Below are 22,417 nucleotides of genomic sequence, written 5' to 3'. Positions count from 1 at the left end.
TTGTCACCGCCGGTTGCATCTGTTTCGGGTTTACAACCACTCCAATGTAGTGCAGGTGATGGTGAACAATGTTTAATAGCATCTTAGATCAGATTACCTTGGATTAACTCGAACATAAACGATTCGCTTGTACAGCGTTGATCAGCATCAAATTTCACTGTCGAAATTTATCGTTCAAAAGATCACTCGTTACTCAAAACTATATATAGTCACATTTACAAAATAAATTTAACTATCTTACGATTGTTGCTTTTCGGATAAGTTCGACCTTTTTGTTATCTTTATCATCAGTTCTTCAACATTGGTTCATTCCATCTACTCAAACATGAGTTCTTGCGTATCAGTATAATTAAAAATAATGTAATAGCGAATAACCAGAATTCATCCTATTTTATCTAATAGAAGAAAATGAACAAAAAAACGTTTAAATACGACTTAAAGTTTAAACACGAGTAATTGATTTCTGAGATTTTTATGCTTTGTTTATGCTTTATGCTTAAAACAAAAGACATCCACGAAAAAAAATTTTTTTTGTTAGATTATAGTCACTTTAACAGCTTATGTCATTCGTGACTTCTGCGGGGTTGGGATTTGAACCCGGGTCTTCGGCGTGAGAGGCGTGAATGCTGACCACTCCGCCGAGACTGACCCCTTCATGAAAATTTATCATTGTGCTCTGACAGACGTAAAGAACACAATGATAAATTTTCGTGAACTTATCTTTTGTTTTAAGTATAAAAACTGCTTTTAAAATCGCAGAAATCAATAAGACCTTAAAAAGACGAAATCGGGCCCATTTTACGTATTTTTGAGTAATTTTTTACTCATTATATAGTTTTAAGCATAAACTTAATGTTGGGTACTTTTAATCGAGCATTAAGTAGATTTTACGCAAAGGCGGGTTCAAAAGCATTACATTATTTTGATTAATTTTAACCGGACAGTAAGTAAATTTAACCTAATAAATGGTTTATAAGCATTAACTCAATGGTAAGTATTTTTAACCTAACATGAAGTAAATTTTACTCAATAGATAGTTAAGACGAACAAACTCAACATTAAGTAATTTTAACCGAAAATTGTGTTTAATACCTTTTACCTAATATTAGGTTTATTGAAAATACTCAAAATTAGCTTCCTGCACGCATGTTACGGATTGGGTAGAAGGAACTTAATACTGGGTACTTTCAGTTTTCCGTGTACGTACAGTAGGGATAGGGTTGCCGGTTCCTTGGTTCACAGCCTAAGAGCTGAATAAAGGCTTTCGTTTCTATTAACAAACCTTCATCCAGATATAGGTCGAATAGCATCAGCTTTAAAAGCCTTTGATCAGCCTAAATTTGTTACTTGGCTATGTTGCTTTATCGAGCACTCTAAATTACCTCTAAATTCCCAAATTCATACTGCAAAGTCATCGGAATTAGTTGATGATGAATACGAGGAGTATCAATGGCCTCCTTAATGTCATTTCTGAACCACAGTAGTTTCATGATCACCTAAAATGAATGTACATAGTGAAATAAAATTACAGTTTCAACGATATTTTACCATTGCAACTGCCGTAGTGATTTTTGTACCGCCAGCAGCTCCAACTACCAATTTCACATTTCCGTTGCTTCCTGAAAGTGTATAAGTTTTTTTAAATCCACTCTCACAAGAAGTTCCCTGCTATAATAATTATTATTATTTATTATTTATTAACATAATTCATCGAACGATTTGGTCTACATGAATGTCTTAAAATTACATAAACTGTCACAAATCACTTAAATTCAGTCGATTTCTAAATACATTTATACTGACATTAAAGTCGAATTCGTCAAACACTCGATTAAATACTGAACACATTCTTCTTACAGGTTCGTTCTGCGCGTATTCGGTTCTATAAAAATGTAGTCTAAGAAACGGCCGAAGTGGAAGATTGCTTGGGGCAATGCTAACGTTAATCTGAGTCAAGATTTGAGCAGCGTCTATTTCAGCTAGCACACGGAGAAAAATGTATGGCAAAAACAACCATATTTTTGGTTGCTTCAACCAGCTTTTCACATTGAAATTTGCGTAAATGAATACTTGGTTACTTTGACAAACCGCGATGCCTGAAATTAACTGAAATTTTAGGCTGGTTTTGCTTTAGGAATTAACTTCAATTCAACAAATATTTGCTTGAAATAATCAGAATCTTGGTTGTTTGGTTTTGACAGTTGATATCTTTTAGGTAATATCAACCAAACTTTATAATTTGATCTAAACGGATTTTAGTTTAAAACAAACTGATTCGTCTTTTAAGTGAAACGTTTGAACAAACTAATATTGTTTTTTGAAATAAACCTGAAATGAACGATAAATGAAACCAAAAATGTTGTTTGCAACAACCAAGAAATTTGTTGAAACAATTTTTGCGGTTTTAAACATACATACGCATTGCCGGTGCAGTTCAATACCGACAACAGACCTCATAGTCCATAGACAAGTAGTGGCGCTGGCATCACTGGTTTTTTACGGGTTATGTCTGGTTTTGCTATGTACTGTGCTACAAATGTCAAACTTGTTTACCATACAAAAACAACGAACCTTCGCTTTTCCCATTCCAAATTATAAACTTTTTCGTCAGTTTGTGTAGAAAAAACTGTTAAAAGTTTGGTGATTAAACACATTTGTTGTTTTTGTCTGAAGCATGGTCCGGAAATGCTGCGTAATCAGTTGCAGATTGTCTCAACGGCAAGCAGGTCCAGCTGTATCTTTTCACAGGTATCAATTTATACAACAACCTTGACAACAACTCTAAATTTATTTACTAAATCGAATAAATTATTTTTAGGATTTCAAAAAATTATTTGTCAGAATGGTCGTCATCGCTGGGAAAGAATGGAATTGAAATAGAGCTAACACACCCAACAATGTTTATAAGCTGGAATCATTTTTCTAACGGTGACTTCATCATCACTGGTAAAGGTAAAAACCTGCGAAGTACTGCCGTGCCCCGTTTCGGAACCATTACCGCAGCAAAAAGGTAAATATTAAATTTAATTTAATCAATAGATACATCAAACGATATTATTTCAGCAATATAAAAAATCGGATCAGTTTTGTGAAGGAAAACCCGCGGCTAAGAAACATTGGTAATTTTTTAGTACCACCTTCAAGAGTATACCGAAAGCTTGATGCGCCAAGTGCTTCCAATCAGAATATTCAAGACAGACAACCCGACGGTGTATGGCCCTTGAGTACAAATCCAACAGATCCTGTTAGTTCGCATTTTAGTTCCGTGCTTCAGTGCCGCGCTCTCTCGAACATGGATTCAGAAAAGGAAAATGATCATTTGCAGCATAATTTTTTGTCTGGGAAACTCTTCGTACAACCGCCAGGAGTGAACCAAAAGCTTGATACACCACATTCTATCGATGAGGATTTTCAGGACAGCCAAACCACTTTTGAATCTTGCTACAATTATTCGTCGAATGATATGCATACTGTTACTAGTAGCAACAACACTTTCTGTGAAAAGCAAACGGATGGCGTATGGCCTTTGAGTGCAAGTCGAACGGATCCTGTTAGTTTGCATTTCACTTCCATGCCACAGTTATTTACTCGAGCTCACTCAAGCTTAAATTCAGAAAAGGTGAATAGTAACGTGCAGCGTAATTGTTTGTCGGAAAAGTTTAAGTGGTAAAATATCTCGTAATTAGGCAATACGTTGTTTTATTTCCTGCTTTTATTTACAGCTCACAAACCACGTTCGATACCATCTGTGAACAATGCGAACATATGAAACAGGGGACGATGAAATCATTACCAATCCGGTATCCGGGTGATATCCATGCAGAAGATTTACAAAATCCTGTTGTGGCTAAAATGGCATATTCTCTTACATACGAAAAGCTACTCGAAGCAAGAACTGCAAAAGAAGCCTTAAGAAAACAGAATATTCGATTTAAAAGTAAAATTGAACGTTTGGAAGCAGATTTAAAAACTGTACAAAGACAGTTGTCGGAAGCCAAAATCGGTTCTCAATCCTTGGAGGTAAAATATAAAGTGTAATATATAGTGGATTGTTTATTCTATTTCATTAATAATTTTTATCTTAGATGTACCCAATACGCTAAACGTATTTTATAAAAATGCACTGTTTCAATTTGCATTAATGTTTGCTTGTATATTTCTATCTTCTAGGTGATCAAAGCTAATAAACCAGACTTAATTTACAGATTAGCGACAAATACCAAGAATGGACCAATTTATTCAAAAGAGGTTCGCTCCTTTGCAATGGGTTTGAACTTTCATTCTGCTACTGCATATGAATACGTAAGAGACCAGCTTAGTGGCGGCAGCGATCTCCCTCACAAATCAACCATATCCAAGTGGTACAACGTTGTGGACAGCGGGTCTGGAATTTCGACTGCAGCGTTGCAGATACTAAGAATGAAAGTAACAGAAGCCGAGAGCAAAGGAAAAAAACTATTTGCCAATCTTGTTATGGACGAAATGTCTATCAGAAAACAATTGGTCACTCAAAAAGATAGCAAAACAACTGGATTTGTCGATGTTGGATTCGATATGGGCGAGCAACGTGAGCTAGCTTCTGAAGCCTTGACGTTTCTTACTACCGGTATCAATGAACACTTCAAGGTACCTGTGTCGCATCATTTTTCTGCTGGTCTGTCAGCTGACAACAAAAAGGCCATTGTAACTCAGGTATTGATGGCCCTCTATGAAACTGGACTTACGGTGCCTTCAATTACTTTTGACGGTACGAGAGTGAACATGTCGTGTATGGCGTTATTTGGAGCGATATTAAAAGAGCATGGTATGCGTACTACATTTCAACATCCAAGCAATATTGGAGTCGTGTGTATTATTATGGACGCAGTACACATGTTGAAATTAGTTAGGAATACGTTTGCGGCAAAGGAAGAGTTTTTAGATGATAGAGGACGTGTGATAAAATTTGAATATTTACGCCAGCTAGAATACTTTCAGCGAACGAAAGGGTTGCGACTAGCAAACAAGTTAAGTGGTTTGCATATCAATTTCACAAAGAACAAAATGAAATCCAAGTTGGCAATACAATTATTTAGCAATATAATAATAATAATAAATTCATTTATTTAATGTTACGTAATAATACAAGTAGTTTCTTATGCTATTTATAATGGGCTCGGTATTCACCTTTCAACATTAATTTATGCTTTTTTGTACTCGTAATTTTGAATTGCCTGAGAAAAAAAAATTGACTGTAGTTCAAGGAAAAAAATTTGAAAAAAACCTCGATATTGATTATTATTATTTAGCAATAGCGTTGCTGATGCTTTGCAGCTGTTGATGGAACAAAAAGTCGAAGAGTTTCAAGGAGCGTCAGCCACGATTGAGTTTATACGAACCTTTAACAATCTTTTTGACATAATGAATTCCAAATCAAAATTTGGAAAGGAATTCAACCGACCGTATTGCAATGAAACACATCCTGAATTCAGCCGATTTTCAGGGTTTCTAGCGTGGTTCAGACTCAATCAGAGAACGATGATGTACCAGAAGACTGGTTATTTGATTACTTTAAACTTTAAGTGATTTAGATGGTTTAGATACTGATATCGTCGGTTACATAGCTGGGTACGTCGAGTTGAAATTTCATAAATGTTTAACTTGTGGAGACTGTCTAAACGGAATTAGCACTGACGATTTAGAAATTTCAAAGTTGACAGAGATCAAACGACGGGGTCATGGTGGATTAAACTCACCGCAGAAAGATGTTGTTTTTGTGTGCAAAATAGCCGAACAAGTTATTCGCGCAGAAAAAAGTAGCATCGAAAAGGGCACACTGCAACCTGTGCATCTCCAGCATCAAATCATATCATTAATTTTTGATATTAGACCTACTATCTTTGCTAGTTTAAATGAGCACGTAGTTGGACATCCACTTTTTGAGAACCACAAATTTCTGTTAGTTAAGCTAATAATTCGAATTTATTGCAGTATTCGCAGTCATCATATTTGCAAAGAATTCTCGGAAAATTTGAAAAAGAAAAAAATTCGCCAATTTTCGAAGAAAATGGTTATATTTGCTGGACAGTAAACTGTTTAAACAATTTCATCTAAATAAAATTTTATTCTGTTAAATCCTACTGAAAATCTCTGTTTATTTTATTTATTCAGAAGAATAAAATACCTATTACAGTACGCAAACTTTCCGACGGTGAGTATTTTTCTTTCATCATGAACCTACAGTTTCTACATACAATGATAGATTTTAGAACTATTTCGGTAATATCATTTGTTGAATACTACATTGCTACAAGTTTAAAATATTCGGATAGGTAATATGTTATCAACTAATTAAATAAAACCTGAAGTAAAATTTCAATTGTGTATCTCATAAGGAACTCACAGCTTAAGGAATACACTGGAATATTTACCATGCGTACCGTACAGCTTCGAAATTCGTACACCTAATACAATTTGCTTGATTATATGTATTAAAAAATCTAAATGCAAAATATTAATAATAGGCCTAGACCCGTGGTTTATTAGCATTACGTCAATGTCAAAATATAGGTAGTAGGCCATCAAATACAAGTAATAAAAATTAAAACGTTAATGCCTATCAGATTTCTTTTTAAATTGGCTGTGTTGTTAGCAATTTGCTAAGAAAATAACTACCAATAAAATGAAGTGTAAAGCGCACTTGAAGTGATTTTCCTATTTAAAATCCCGAAAATCAATTTGAACTAAAGGTGTTTATCGTTCTACAGCTTAATTTCATTCGTTATGGCATTGAAATAATATTTATTCATCATAATTAGTACTGTACGGATTTTGATTCAGTTTTACTAGTTGAATCTAAATCCGTACACCTGTGCAATATCCTTAGTGATCCAACTCTATTCTATGTTTTGCCAAACAAAATGGAAATAACTAAAGCTAAATACAGGTATACCTCCATAGTACGTACCCTCGTTAGTACGTACCCTCGATAATACGTACCCTCCATAATACGTACATTTTGCCTCGATAGTACGTACATTTTCCAGCAATAATTTTTTTTATTTTCTATATAACGCAGAAACTTTTTTATGAATATTTATGAGTCAATGCAAGCAAATACGTATTCAATAATTCTAAATTTTTAATAATCTCAGTTATTTCTGTTATGTAAAAACCATTAATTTAAAATTAAAAACAGTTCCTAAATAGTAAACTAATCAAATATACGTTCTAAATAACAGTTTTTTTAGGATTCTGATTTTACAGATTTTTGCTCAGGGAATTCACCTTTTCTGCGATTCACAATCTTCCCAACTGCAACGGGGGGATCAGCAGGCAATGTTATATTCGTTTGTTTGCAGATTCCAGTGATCGTCGAATACGTGTATTACGATTACTACCCATAAAAGCATAACTGTCCCATAAAGAAAAAAGTGAAGTGTGGAAAAATGAGACTGCAATCAACTGACTAATTTATAAAAATATATGTTGTGCGTCATTAGTAAACACAAATGCATATTTTTTTCAAAATTTCGAAGATTGGTCAGTTATGCTTTTATGCCTTGGGCTTAAACATCTTTCTAAGACTCGACCCTTCTTTATCGACAGACCTTGCAGACGGCTGCTAAAGTATAGGACAGTAACGGGGCTAGTGCAACAATCCTACTGACTCTATCTAGCAGCACCGTCTAGCCAATATTCGAACATAGGCCGACTGGCTTGTTAGGCCAGTATCGTACCTCGAAGCTAACTGAACGGTTATTCCCGATCTGCCCCATATAATTTTTAACAGTACTTGACGGAAGATAGTTCCTATGCAAATGTATGCGCAACCGGAACGCTCCTAAGATTTTAAGGTCGCGATTAAAGAAGCCAAGAAAGACGTCGCGGTCTTGGACATACAGTCATCGGTCTGGCTTCGAAATACTCAATTTATAAATCCCAATATCTTGAAGACATTCGAAAGATTATATTCAAAAAGGGGCAGCTTCGCTGTTAAATACAACACAAAACTTGATGAAGTTTGAATTTCGAACTTCAAGTATGTTTGCTGTCGAAAAAACAAAACGAGCTAGTTTTATGAAAACATCTCAAATGAAATAAAAAATCACCATAAAGGACATCGTGGAATCGAATCGTAGAAAAAAGCTGCCCTATCAAACACTCTTCTTCCTGTCATCGCCGAAGGAAATATTGCTGTCATATTACTTTTTACCTTTGTTATACAATATAACAAAGGTTTAGGAATTGGTCGAAAAACACGAAGTCGATCTGAGGCCCGGAGGGCCGTGTCACATATACCAATCGATCAGGTTCGACGAATGAGCAATGTCTGTGTGTGTGTGTGTGTGTGTGTGTATGTGTGTATGTGTGTGCGCTTCAATTTTCAATCGCCTATTTCTCGGAGATGGCTGAACCGATTCGTCTGCTATAACTTTGATTTGAAAGGTATTTTTACCTAGTATATCACTATTAAATGGTTTTGTGGTCTGACTTTTAGTTTAAAAGTTATAAGCAAAAATGTGAAAATTACGTGACACGATTTTTTCCGGAACCACATAACCAATTTCATCGATCTTAGTACCAAATGAAAGCTCTTACTATTGCTAAACTTCACGCCAATTTTTATTAAAAACAAACAAATGGTTTAAAAGTTGTAACGTTCGTGTTGCACACAACGCACAGCAGCTTAAGCGCCACTCCGGTTTAGGAGGCTGCTGACGCTTTTGAAAGTCCGGCTATGAGACTCTGTAAAACGGGCGGGTTAAAAGTGGCTAAATCACACCGTTCATCTGACTTTTCCTAACAGGGGTTAAACCAAGTATTATTCGTACAGACTGATCGATTAATATCTACAAAATCTCCAAAACAAATGAACTAAAAGAATCGAGACGATACGCGAATCTAAATGAGAAAAGGTCTCACCATTCATTAATTCGAAAAACAAACAAAAGTTCGATATCTTTCAGGTGGTTTTCAAACTAACAGGCTGTTTATTGAACGCATCAGCCTACTGGTCCCGGGACAGGGTAAAGCTACTCAACTTAAGGCTAACAATGGCAAACAGTCTTATTTGCTAGCACTTGCGGTTTTTTTGATTTGGTTCTTCCACACAGTTCGACAGCACAGGCCGAACGGTCCTGATAACACAGGCAGCAGCGATCAATCAGCCGATCCAGGCAGTCAAGCTGATCCAGATGTAAACGAAGAGCGTATAGCGTTTGCCACCTTAGAGGGAGTGGCAGGCGCCGGTCCGTAGCACGTTCTGAGTGCGCTGAGTGGAGCAGTCAATCCTATGACTGATGACAGCGTGTTCGATGGGGTCGCTTAGCAGATTGGTCTTCTGCCCTAGCCGGAATAAACACCCCACGTTGAATGGGGAACCCTGTTCAACGTGTACATTCGTTATGCGTATGCCTAATAAGTTATTTTTGTCACCGCAGCACGAAGCTTACCTGCTAGTTTTAAGTTTAACGGGCACGAGTCACTTCCTTTTGGTAACTCCTATCCTAGCAGTCGGTCTAAAACTTTAAAAAATACTTATAAGGCCTAATCTTGCTACTCTAGCTCCTTCTCACCTTAAGCACGGGTGGATTTTACTAGCAAAGTCCGTGACTTTGTCAACCACCTTGAAATGCACCTTTAGAAAATCGCGAACTTTGATTACGGAAGAAAAGTTTAGTTTGAAGATCTCCACTCAATTAGCAATGGAGTTGGTCGGATCCTTTATTTATAGCATTTTCGGCATAATAGCAATCGAAATGCTATTATATTTCGCGACAAAGATTAATTCTATCAACCTGTACGATTTATTTCTTGTACATCATTCGCGATTGTTTGAAGAACAATCTCGAGCGCACACCAGTGATTTAAATCACTCAGCCATTGGGCAAAGCGAGATGACCAATTTGAGTGACGCCAATAGTGAGTATGCATCGGCGCGAGCGACAGTAACTCTTCTAGTAACCGACAGGTGGCTATGTTCGTAAGTTGCTGTGAGCTTTTTATTACTAGTGTGCAATTATTTTGCCGTTACGCGCAATCTTCACAGGGATGAATTCATGGCTTACAAAGTTATGCTTAAAAAACCAGTTTTGACCAGGTTCAAATGATCGCCTGTTTCTCAGAGATGGCCAAACCAATTTACGTGCTATTAGTTTCATTTGGCAGGTAATATAGCCGGATAGATCACTATTGAATGGTTTTTTGATTGGATGTTTAATTTGAAAGTTATGAGTAATTCAATACACCACACCAAAATTAACAATAATTTATAATGATTTTAACCAAGAAAAATAACCTAATTTCAATTATTTTAATATCAAACGAGAGGTTTTCACACTACGAATATATATGCAAAATTTCATAAGACTTGGTTTTACCGGTCAAAAGATATTAACCCTCGAACACTCGCACCAACTTTTATAACACAGTTACTCGCGCGCACAATAGCCCAAAACCAAAGAAAACGTGCGCACTAGAGTTTTGACTAGGAAAACTTGGTTTTAAGCTTATCAAACCTTTGGAAGAGTTTTTTAAAATTGAAAGCTCTATCGTCTGGTAGAATCTGAATTAATTGAATTCTGAATTGAATTGAATTGATTAATCCCCCTAAATCTGAATTGAATTGATTAATCCCCCTAAAAATGAAATAAAAAAATTATTTTCCTTCAGTTTCAATATAACACATTGATGTGTTCTGCAAAGTTTTAGAGCATATTATTACAAGAAATTTTGCTGAAGACAGTAACCTTCTATCTCTTCAACGAAGAGATCTTATTTATTGTATATGAATTTGAAAAATCAGTTTTTCTATTTTAGCTCTTTTTGTAATTGTTGTATGACTTTTTCATGTATTACAAAGTTGTATAAATAATAAAAATACACAACTTTGCTGAACATAGTATACCTCTATGTTTCCTTGTTTACGAACTGTAGAACTTTGATTATAAAAAATACCCTGATTTTGACCCCGAATTACTCGACTACCAACAGACGGATACATTTTAAACATTTTACATTTGCTGGTAGTTTTTCTGCACACAGACACCATTTTTCCATATGAAGAAACGAAAGAAAATTCCAGTTGGGGTCAATTGCGGTACACCTCACATGCTACTTGCTTCGTTTCTGTGATGTCGGTTTATGCTAATCTATTTTCCTAACAATTTAAAGTAATAATTCTGACATTTTGCTCATAACAAGTTTACTGAAGAATATACGTTAGTATATATGTAATATACGATTTGTAACTATATAACAATATGGCATTCAAAAACCTACATATGGTGTACAAAATACAACAACGTGAGTAACCGAAGGTTCATAAAAATTGATGAAATTTATTCAAGAGAACTTTATTGTTGTGAATGAAATAGAATGGCGTTACAGGAAATTATGCATAGTTCAAAAACCTTTTAACTAGACCTTTACTACGCAATGTATATGTTAAAGAATAATATTTCATCTTACACCTTACTTTTACTTGCACTTACCCTCATTAGTAACAACTTACTCAGCAATTTCACGAGAAAAGAAACTATCAAAATTTATAAGTTCTTCTATTTGTTTCAAATTTTGTAAATTTATTCAATTTCCAAAAATTTCATGTAAACCAAACGTGTCGATTTCTATCTCAAATAGCAAGTAAGACCGTATAACAAAGGTTCCTTTCACCACTAGGTGGATTAAATCAGGTTTTTGTTAAGTTATTATCACACTCAATAGAGGCGGAACTTAAAAGAATATTGTTACCTTAACTGGCAAAAACAAATTGCTTATAATGGACAATACTATGGAACAGTTATGCTATTATTTTGCATACGGAACTGTTCAAGTTTGATATTTTTTGAAAAAAATTTCAAACAAACTCCATCTAAATTACAGTTTTTTTAGGCAAACAGGGATATAAATAAGCTACATCCGTGTTTTTTCTCAAAATCGATAAAAAATCATATGGGACGGCTATACTTTTATGGGCAGATAAGCAGCCTTTTAGGAACTTCTCCAATTTTCGCAGCCTATAACTGAACCTCCTATTATTGTAGTGAACTATTTTCTGTTCATAACACTTACTCAGCTTATTGTCCAGCATATAGATACTGGAAGCTCACTCGAACGATATTAGCAGAATTGGAATGAAATATCCCATATGACGGCTATTGAGCTCCTCTTTTCATGCTTCCTCATTTCAGTTTATATGGACTACTATGTGCCAAATCTTTACCTAGATTTATTCGATTAAAATACGTAAATTTTCAATTTGAGAGAGAATTTTGGAAAAAAAACTAAATGTTTTTGGATTCCTTTTGCTTTACTTTTCAACTATTTTTTAACATTTGTAGTGTTTTTTCTAAAATAATTTTACTAAGATAATTATTTATTTTATAATATATTAAAATTAGGAAATTTTAGGCAATATTTAGCATACAAAAAATAATACTTTACATTAAAAATTGTGATTCGATATTACGTACGTTTCGATAGTACGTACGCTAAACGATGCGCGGGTGTACGTACTATCGAGGTATACCTGTATATGTCGATAAACTGGAAGATGGCAATTACGATAATACATGGTGGATAATCCCTTAATAAAAGCATCAATCAAGATAGTTTAAGTTCCGGTCACTACGATAAGAGCTACTATATTGAATTGGTACTCTCGAAATACCGGAGTCTCTTCTGCAATTTTTCAGCTTTCCGTATAGTTTGCAACAAAAATCAAGAAAAAATGTTATATATTGTTTATAAGTGAAGTTAATTTACTCTAAAATGTTAAAAAAGTTTGTTTCTAAGCCTAACATTTCCTGAGGCATAAGGAAAAGAATGTAAGAACATTTAACACAAACGAGGTTTTGTTACAAGTGGGATGGATAGAGGCAATATTTAATCAGTACCAAACCTGATATTTTAACTTTCCGATCGAAAATGAACAATTACCCATAATTTGGCTTAAAAACAAAAAGATGGATTCCTTGTAGTGTTCCTACTGTGCGTGTGAACGACTCTTAGATGAGCAGGACTAAAATACAATGCGTCAATTATCGAGAAAAGCATATTTTATAAAGCAATTAGTCAAATAAAGAAAAACAACTTAGCCACAAACTTTAAACTCATTTCGATCAAGCTTACACGGGTTTAAATTCAAAATTATGTGGACTTTGATTGACTTTTAACATGGTGTACGGATTTTGAGTCACAGGTGTACGGATTTTGAATCAGGCATAAAAAAGTGTACGGATTTTGAATCAAGAGATGCACATTTTGATCTCGTTTTTTTATAACTAGGATTAATTTTAGCTTCCTGTTATTCCAAATAACGTTAAAATGAGCATTATACTGTCAAAAGAAAACATGACGAATTGCTTATTACAATATCATAATTTTATATTGACCATTTAAAATTGTCTAGCTCTTAGGTGTACGGATTTCGATACGGCACGGTACTGTAGGACAAGCATAGACCTCCTCACTTTTGAACTTGTTTTTTAATTTTATCGTAATAGGTATAAATGCGAAATGACACTCCTAATCGTTTTGTGGTTGCTGTTGAAAAAGCAGCTTCAGCTTGTCGTGACAAATTTGCGGATTAGTGATGGCAAAGTAACGGTCCACGTCAGAAATGAACGTACCCGAAACGGTATACCATTCTCCTTGTCGTAATTATTTCTTCGAAGAACAGATCGGCTACGCTAACCGCTGAAAAGTCTTTATTCTCATAGTCGAACCGAAGCGATTCAAGACTTCTAGATTTTCCGTTATCTCCACTTCGATCGTGATTACACTTTCCGGTGACCGCAGTTTGAAACAGTTGTACAATCGCTTGGCACTAATTACCAACTGCAGCTCGCTGACGCTTTCATGTTCATTGCATTTTTTCCATTCTCTGAGTGCCTCAAAAATCTGTTCGTCTGTGCAGTTCATTTTCCTGCTAGCGAAAATTATTTCCAGTGATTTTCTATCCAATCCACGGAAACGGGCATATATGTTCAGATTTGCCCAACAGGCTTAATGTTACGAAATGTGTTTTTACGAGCACCGAAGCGCAGCAACCAGATTACCTGGTTTATCATGATGCAGTGGTGAAACTCCAACTTCACAACGTACTCTCGTGTTTGTTTACACACTTTTGACACTTGTTGTCCAGAAGTGTTCAAGCAAAAGAGCTATAATCACTAGATGAGAATTGGTGCTATGCGTTTAATATGGTGTTGTTCATCTACTATTTCATATCTTTTGCTGAAGATGTTTTACCCGGAATACAATGGGCACACCAGTGACACTACTTGTCTATGACTATGAGGTCTGTTATACCGACAGTCTACCAACGGTAATCGGTTTTATTCTGTACGTCGCAAGTTGTGTGCTATAGAGCGCATCACTGTGCGATTACAGCTCACCGCTTCCGAGTTGATTGCGACACACAGAACAAGAATAAAACGGAATATCGCAGGTCGATTACTACGGTGTTCAACTGCATCAGCAATATCTTATAAGTGTATTTTCGGAAGACGAGACAATTTCATGAAAATAAAACCCGATTTAATCCACCTAGTGGTGAAAGGAACCTTTGTTATACGGTCCTTTTTGCTATTTGAGATAGAAATCGACACGGCTTTGGAACATAATTCATCTATTGGTTATCGTTACGTAGTGCGTTGGTTTACATAAAAATTTTGAAAATTGAATAAGTTTACAAAATTTGAACAAAATAGGAACACTTTTAAATTTTGATAGATCCTTTTTTCATGAAATTGCTGAGTAAGGAGTAAGTTGTTATTAATCTGAGTAAGCGCAAATAAAACTAAGTTGTAAGAGGAAATCTTATTCTTTAACATATACATTGTCTAGTAAAGGTGTTTATAGGTTTGTGAACTATGCATAGTTTCCTGTAATGCTATTCTATTTGAATCACATTAGTAGAGTTTTCTTGAATAATTTTCATCAATTTTTATTAACCTTCGGTTACTCACGCTGTTGTATTTTATACAACACGTGTAGGTTTTTCAACGCCATATTGTTGTAAAGTTACAAATTGTTGTTTAACTAACGTATATTCTTCAACAAACTTATTGTGAGCAAAACGTCATAATTATTCAATGCATTAATAATTTAAATTGTTGGGAAAATGTATGCAGCAAAACTATCAGCAAATGTAAAATGTTTAAAATGTATCCGTCTGCTGGTAGTCGAGTAATTCGGAGTCAAAATTAGGGTATTCTTTATAATCAAAGTTCTACAGTTCCTAAACAAGCAAACATACAGGTATACTGTTTTCAGCAAAGTTGTGTATTTTTATTATTTGTACAATGTTGTAGTACATAAAAAAGTTATACAACAATTACAAAAAGAGCAAAAATAGAAAAACTGATTTTACAAATTCATATTATTGTATATGTATTTGTATATGTATTGTATTTTCCTATCTTCGCTGCAGAGATAGAAGGTTACTGTCTTTAGCAAAATTTCTTGTAATAATATGCTCTATAACTTTGCAGAACACGTCAATGTGTTATATTGACACTGAAGAGAAATAAATTTTTTATTTCACTTTTAGGGGGATTAATCAAAATTTAAATTCTACCAGACGATACAGCTTTTTATTTCAAGAAACTCTTCCAAAGGTTTGATAAACCTAAAACCAAGTTTTCCCAGTCAAAACTCTAGTGCACACGTTTTCTTTGGTTTGGGACTATTTTGCGCGCGAGTAACTGTGTTACAAAAGTTGGCGCGTGTTCGACGGTTAATATCTTTTGACCGGTAAAACCAATTCTTATGAAATTTTGCATATATATTCGTAGTGTCAAAACCTCTCGATTGATATTAAAATAATTGAAATTAGGTAAATTTTCTTGGTTAAAATCATTATAAATTATTGTTAATTTTGGTGTGGTGTGTACGGTTGCTCATAACTTTCAAATTAAACGTCCAATCAAAAAACCATTCAATAGTGATCTATTAGGACATATTACCTTTCAAATGAGACTAATAGCGTATAAATCGGTTTGGCCATCTCTAAGAAACAGGTGATAATTATTACCTTGTCAAAACAGGTTTTTAAAATCTAACTTTTAAACTACTTGTTTGTTTTCAATAAAAAATTCCTGAACAATTTAGTTTTAATAAGGGCTTTCATTTGATACTAAGATCGTTGAAATCGGTCATGTGGTTCCGAAGAAACCCGTGTCACGTGTTTTTCACATTTTTAACTTTTAAACGAAACGTCGTATCACGAAACAACTCAATAGTGATCTACTAGACAATAACACCTTTCAAACAATAGTAATAGCGAACGATTCGGTTCAGCCATCTCTGAGAAACAGGCGATAGAAAAAATCATTACATACATACACACACACACACACAGACATTGCTCAAATCGTCGAACCCTATCGATTGGTATATGTGACTTGGCCCTCCGGGCCTCGGATCAATTTCGTGTTTTTCGACCAATTTTTAAACCTTTGTTATAGTATAACAAAGGTAAAAAGTTATAAATTATCACTAGTTTAAAATTTATGTCAGCAACCTGTCGCTGATGATCCAAATCGACTGCTTCGGCTTCCGGTCCACCTTGAAATCATTCGGGTACGTCAGTTTGTACGGGTTCTTCTCAATAGCCAGATTGTTAAGATTTCGCCAGATCCCATCAATTAACGCCGCTCTGCTAGACCAAAGAGAAAAACTGAAACTGAACTGTCGTTTTTGCCACCTCGAAAGTAGACCACCCTTGTCTCGGCTTCCGATCAGTTTAAAGGTTTTACCAGGTCAAAGTCTCGCCAGATTGTTTCTTTTTCTAGTACCGGCGCTGGGACTTCGAACGCCGTAAAACTAGACATCGGATGATAAAAAAACATAGACACATTCCGCCGTGACGTTACAACGTTTTGACTTTTCTTTGCACAGTATTTATGTTTCAGCTGGGAAAATCGTTGAGAAACCCCCAAATATTATTAAATATTTGGAAAGAGCATAAAATTTCCTATTAAAAGTGAACAAATTAATAGCATTTGCTTTGCCCAGATTGTTTTGGAAAGCAAATATGTAGCGTAACGTTACAACGCGCCAGAAATACGTCTTTTGATTCTTTTGTTAAAAAACCCGAATTAATCCACCTAGCGGCGTGACCTAGCCTTTCTACTGCCACAATCATCATTATTTAATTGTTCAGGAACATCTATAATTAACTTGACTATATTTTTAAATATCCGTTCCGTATTCCTCAAAATCCTTATTTGCCAGTAAAATTCACAACGTATTGCGTAGAATAATTCTATTTTCTTTCCTTGGGTGCGTAAATACTTGTAAGCGTCATTTATGTTAGTTGATTATTTAGTTTTATAATCGGTCGGCCTTAACTTTCGGGCTTCAGAGCCACATGCGAAATTTGTTTTGAACTGACAATATGAAATATGTGTTCATAGCAGATTTTTTGATATTTTTACCTTTGTTATACTATAACAAAGGTTTAAAAATTGGTCGAAAAAGACGAAATTGATCCGAGGCCCGGAGGGCCAAGTCACATATACCAATCGATAGGGTTCGATGATTTGAGCAATGTCTGTGTGTGTGTGTGTATGTATGTAATGATTTTTTCTATCGCCTGTTTCTCAGAGATGGCTGAACCGAATCGTTCGCTATTACTCTTGTTTGAAAGGTATTATTGCCTAGTAGATCACTATTGAGTTGTTTCGTGATACGACGTTTCGTTTAAAAGTTATAAGCAAAAATGTGAAAACTACGTGACACGGGTTTCTCCGGAACTACATGACCGATTTCAACGATTTTAGTATCAAATGAAAGCTCTTGTTAAAACTAAATTGTTCAGAAATTTTTAATTGAAAACAAACAATTAGTTTAAAAGTTATGCTTAAAAAACTTGTTTTGACAAGGTAATAATTATCGCCTGTTTTTTTTTTTTTAATTCTATATTAGAGAGGTTTTCAGCCTGCGGCTGGTTCGCCTTATCGCCTGTTTCTCAGAGGTGGCCAAACCGATTAATGCGCTATTAGTCTCATTTGAAAGATAATATATCCCAATAGATCACTATTGAATGATTTTTTGATTGCACGTTTAATTTGAAAGTTATGAGCAACTGTATGTACCAAACCAAAATTAACAATAATTTATAATGATTTTAACCAAGATAATTTACCTAATTTCAATTATTTTAATATCAAACGAGAGGTTTTGGCACAAAGGTAACTTTGCTCAACACTTTCGCAACTTCCAAAATTTGGTACATCGCCTCCGTTTTGCAACCAATCAATGCGCACGTGGGTAAGTTAACGTCAGCGATGGGAAAATTCCTCTGGCACGGCCTCCCCGCAAGAATACCAATGGTACAACTGGCACGCAACCGAAGGCAAGGTGGACTGAATCTACAATTACCAGCCTTTAAATGCAAGGCACTGTTCGTTAACCGACATCTTCGGGAATTGGAGTCCATGCAATTTTATAAATCCTTTCTGGAAGCAAATACAATTCGAACACACCTGCCAGTTAACTGCCCGTGTATAAAACAATTACAACAGCAAATCGCCTTACTACCAACGCACATCCTAGTGAACCCGTCCGCCGATAACATCCATCGCTATCTAGTGGACAGTACAGAAAAACCAAAGGTAGAGCGTGAGAACCCCACAGCAAACTGGTGTCAAATATGGTCAAACGTACTGCGGTACCAGCGGCTGTCGTCAGATCAAAAAACGGTGCTCTATCTGTTCGTAAATGGTAAAACAGAGCATCGCCGCTTAATGTACATCACTCAGCGTGTTGATAGTGAACAGTGCTTGTATTGTCACGCAGCAGTAGAAACGTTGGAGCATAAACTGGTCGAGTGCCCGCGAGCAGCCGATGCATGGAAACTGCTGCAGCAGATGATCGCAGCGTGCCTTCCCGGACTACGAAGAATGGAGTATGTAGACATTAAACAACCAGTACTCAATAGAATATCGAGAATAAGCAAAACCAAAATACTAAACCTAGTTTCAAAGTACATATGTTTTCTTAATGACTGCAATAATGTAATAGACACAAACTCGCTAAAAGCTATTCTTGAATTGTAAATTTTAATTTAAATAAACATGACAAAATAAAAAAAAAAAAATAAAAAAAAAAAAAGAATATATATGCAAAATTTCATAAGAGTTGGTTTTACCGGTCAAAAGATATTAACCCTCGAACACTCGCGCCATTTTTTGTAACACAGTTACTCGCGCGCAAAATAGCCCCAAACCAAAGAAAACGTATGAACTAGAGTTTTGACTGGGAAAACTTGGTTTTAGGTTTATCAAACCTTTGGAAGAGTTTCTTGAAATTGAAAGCTCTATCGTCTGGTGAAATTTAAATTTTGATTAATGCCCATAAAAGTGAAATAAAAAAAAATATTTTTCTTTAGTGTCAATATAACACATTGATATGTTCTGCAAAGTTATAGAGCATATTATTACAAGAAATTTTGCCGAATACAATAACCTTCTATCTCCGCAGCGAAAATAGAAAAATCTTATTTATTGTATATGAATTTGTAAAATCAATTTTGTAATTGTTGTATGACTTTTTCATGTAGTACAAAATTGTACAAATAGTAAAAATACACAACTTTGCTGGAACTTTGATTATAAAAAATACCCTAATTTTGACTCCGAATTACTCGACTAGCAGCAGACGGATACATTGTAAATATTTTACATTTGCTGATAGTTTCGCTGCATACAGACACCATTTTTCCATATGAACAAACAAGAGAAAATTCCAGTTAGGGCCAAATTCTGGTATACCTCACATACTGATTGCTTCGTTGCTGATCTATTTTCCCAACAATTTAAATTATTAATGCATTGAATAATTATGACACTTTGCTCATAATAAGTTTATTGAAAAATATACGTTAGGTAAACAACGATTTGTAACCTTATAACAATATGGCGTTGGAAAACCTACACGTCTTGTACAAAATACAACAGCGTGAGTAACCGCAGGTTAATAAAAATTTATGAAAATTATTCAAGAAAACTCTATTGATTTCTCTGGCATTACATTCTCTCTATAGAATGGCATTACAGGAAATTATGTATGGTTCAAAAACCTATAAACTAGACCTTTACTAGGCAATGTATACAGGGGCGGACTGGGAGCCAAAGGGCCCACCGGGCCTTTGAGATTAGGGGCCCCGTGCAACTTGACTCGACTCAGGCACTGTCGAGTGTCGAGTATCGGGAGAACGGGCAGCATAGCGGCTCGATGCTCGAAACAAAACACACTCAGTCGTTATTAGGACCGAGTTACCAGCTTTTAGCGTGTGCGTCATATTAGCGGTTCACGGTATTTTAGTTTGGACGCATTTTTCTTCAACCCAATCTTCGCTACTTTGAGTTTTAGTTTTTTCAGCCACCACCACAGATGTTGTTCTATCGACAATATCCATTTCATTGGCAAAGCAGACGAACTAACTAGATTTGCTGAAGATTGTGCCTGTGTGTTGCTCCTTTCATAACATCCTGTAACGGCATGTTGAACAGCCCACATGAGGGACCATCACGTTGATAAAGTACCCTGCGAGGTTAGAATGGCCATGATTTTACGGTCGATGGTATCATACGCAACTTTGAAATCAATGAAATAATTGTGCGTAGAATTCTGTATTCATGAACTTTTTGGAGGATCTGCCGCAGCGTGAATATTTGATTCTTTACTGACCGTGCTTCAGCGAACCCGGAAGAGAACTTTCCACATTCTGATAAGTGCCACTGTGTATCTATATTTCTGCATTCTGCATCTACATTTATATTTCTGCAGATTTTAAGTTATAGGGCTAATGACATGCAAAATTGCAAGTATCAAATAAGCTGATTTTATAAATGATAGGATGTCAACAGTTCAATATATATGAGTAGCTTACTGCGTCTACACATCAGAACAAAACAGTTCATAGTGCAGGCGATTCCCGTGCCGAGTTATAGCTATCCCTGGGATTAAACTCTTGGATTCTCCTATAAGAATTCTGCTTCTACAAGCAAGGTATTCTGTGCGAATCCCGTGCAGAATTTCTTCACACGATTCCAATGTGAGGAATGCTCGAGACTCTGCGCGAATCTTTTTGGTTCGTCCTGGTAGAGCTGCGGAAGAAAGAACCGTCTAAAAATGTCAGTACGAAGAGCACATGCTCGCCAGTCCAGAGGAGAGGTTCGCCAGCAACGACACACGGAGTTTCCACAAAACGGTCAGGTGCAAGAATTTTGCCATGCCTGTGATGTGCAATGATAGTGCTGGCAACCTGCAACCTGACGGCAGCAGCCAGGTGGAAGAGTATTTCCAGACGCTGTTGAATAGAGAAGTAAACACGAAGATTGGCAGGTACAGGATAAGAATTTTGAGCGACGGCCAAACTGTGGAGCCATCAACACAGGAGGAGGTCAAAAGAGCAATCAGTGAGCTGAAAAACGGTAAGGGTGCTGTAAAGGATGGTATCCTGGCTGAACTTCTAATAGCGAGGAGCGAGCAGCTGTACGAAATAATTCGCCACCTCATTGTCGGGAATCGAATATGAGAGGAAAATAAATATCGAAGGAGTGGTTGATTGGCCTCATTTCCCATAATTTTAAAAACGGACATCGACTTGAGAGTACAAACTATCGAGACATTACGTTGCTCAATTTTGCCTATAAGGTGCTCTCCCTATCGTGTGTGGCTGAGTCCGTTAGCTGAGTTCTTCGTCGGCGAGTTTCAAGCTGGTTTTCATGAGGGTCGCTTCACGATGGATCAGGTATTTACCCTGCGTCTAGTAACTGACGAGTTCCGGGAGTACAATTTGCAGATTCATCATATTTTTATGGATTTCAAGGCGACATACGATTCAGTAAAACGAAATGAGCTGTGACAGTTAACGCTAGGACATGGTTTTCCCACAGAACTAGTTACGTTGATTCGTGTGACGCTGGATGAGTAAAAATTATGAGTCAGAATAGCAGATGAGACCTCACGTGCTTCTTGATTTTGTGGATGACGTCGATATCACCGAAATCAAAAGTAGAGTAGCGAAAGAAGCCTTTAGGTTATTTATTGAGAAATTGGGACTTACCATTAACACCGCCAAACGAAGTACATGGCGTGGAAATCCAAATGGTGTTGGTGTCGAAGAGGAACTGAATATATTTTGGTATGCTCGTGATATGTGACAACGATGTAAGTCGCAAAATAAAACGACTAATTGCAGCTGCGAATTGGCCTTTAACATTTTGTAGCTGAAGTCCCGTAGCATGCAAATTCGCATAAACTGACGCTCTAGAGAACACTAATCCTCTCGGTGGCTGTTTACGGACATGAATCATAGACGCTAAAAGAAGCTGATCGACGAATGCTTGGGGCAGTCTGCGCTGGGTTGGTCACGTGTCTAGAATGCCCGACGAAAGAGTAACCAATATTATTTTAAGCA

At 36.0% G+C, this 22,417-nt stretch overlaps 1 protein-coding gene across 1 annotated transcript in view; it reads right to left on the bottom strand.

Annotated features, from left to right (window-relative positions):
• Positions 1–1,533: 1,533 nt before the first annotated feature.
• Positions 1,534–22,417, bottom strand: part of LOC128745938 (glutathione hydrolase 1 proenzyme-like) — a 322,529-nt gene continuing 301,645 nt past the window's right edge. Inside the window, exon 9 of the mRNA XM_053842999.1 lies at positions 1,534–1,619. Within this exon, the coding sequence (XP_053698974.1) occupies positions 1,534–1,619 (86 nt within the window). The remainder of the gene's footprint in view (positions 1,620–22,417) is intronic.

The sequence above is a fragment of the Sabethes cyaneus genome, chromosome 1 (assembly GCF_943734655.1).
Source record: "Sabethes cyaneus chromosome 1, idSabCyanKW18_F2, whole genome shotgun sequence".
Lineage (NCBI taxonomy): Eukaryota > Metazoa > Arthropoda > Insecta > Diptera > Culicidae > Sabethes > Sabethes cyaneus.
The sequence above is the reverse complement of the archived record's forward strand: the minus strand, read 5'-3'. Positions and strand labels throughout refer to the sequence as shown.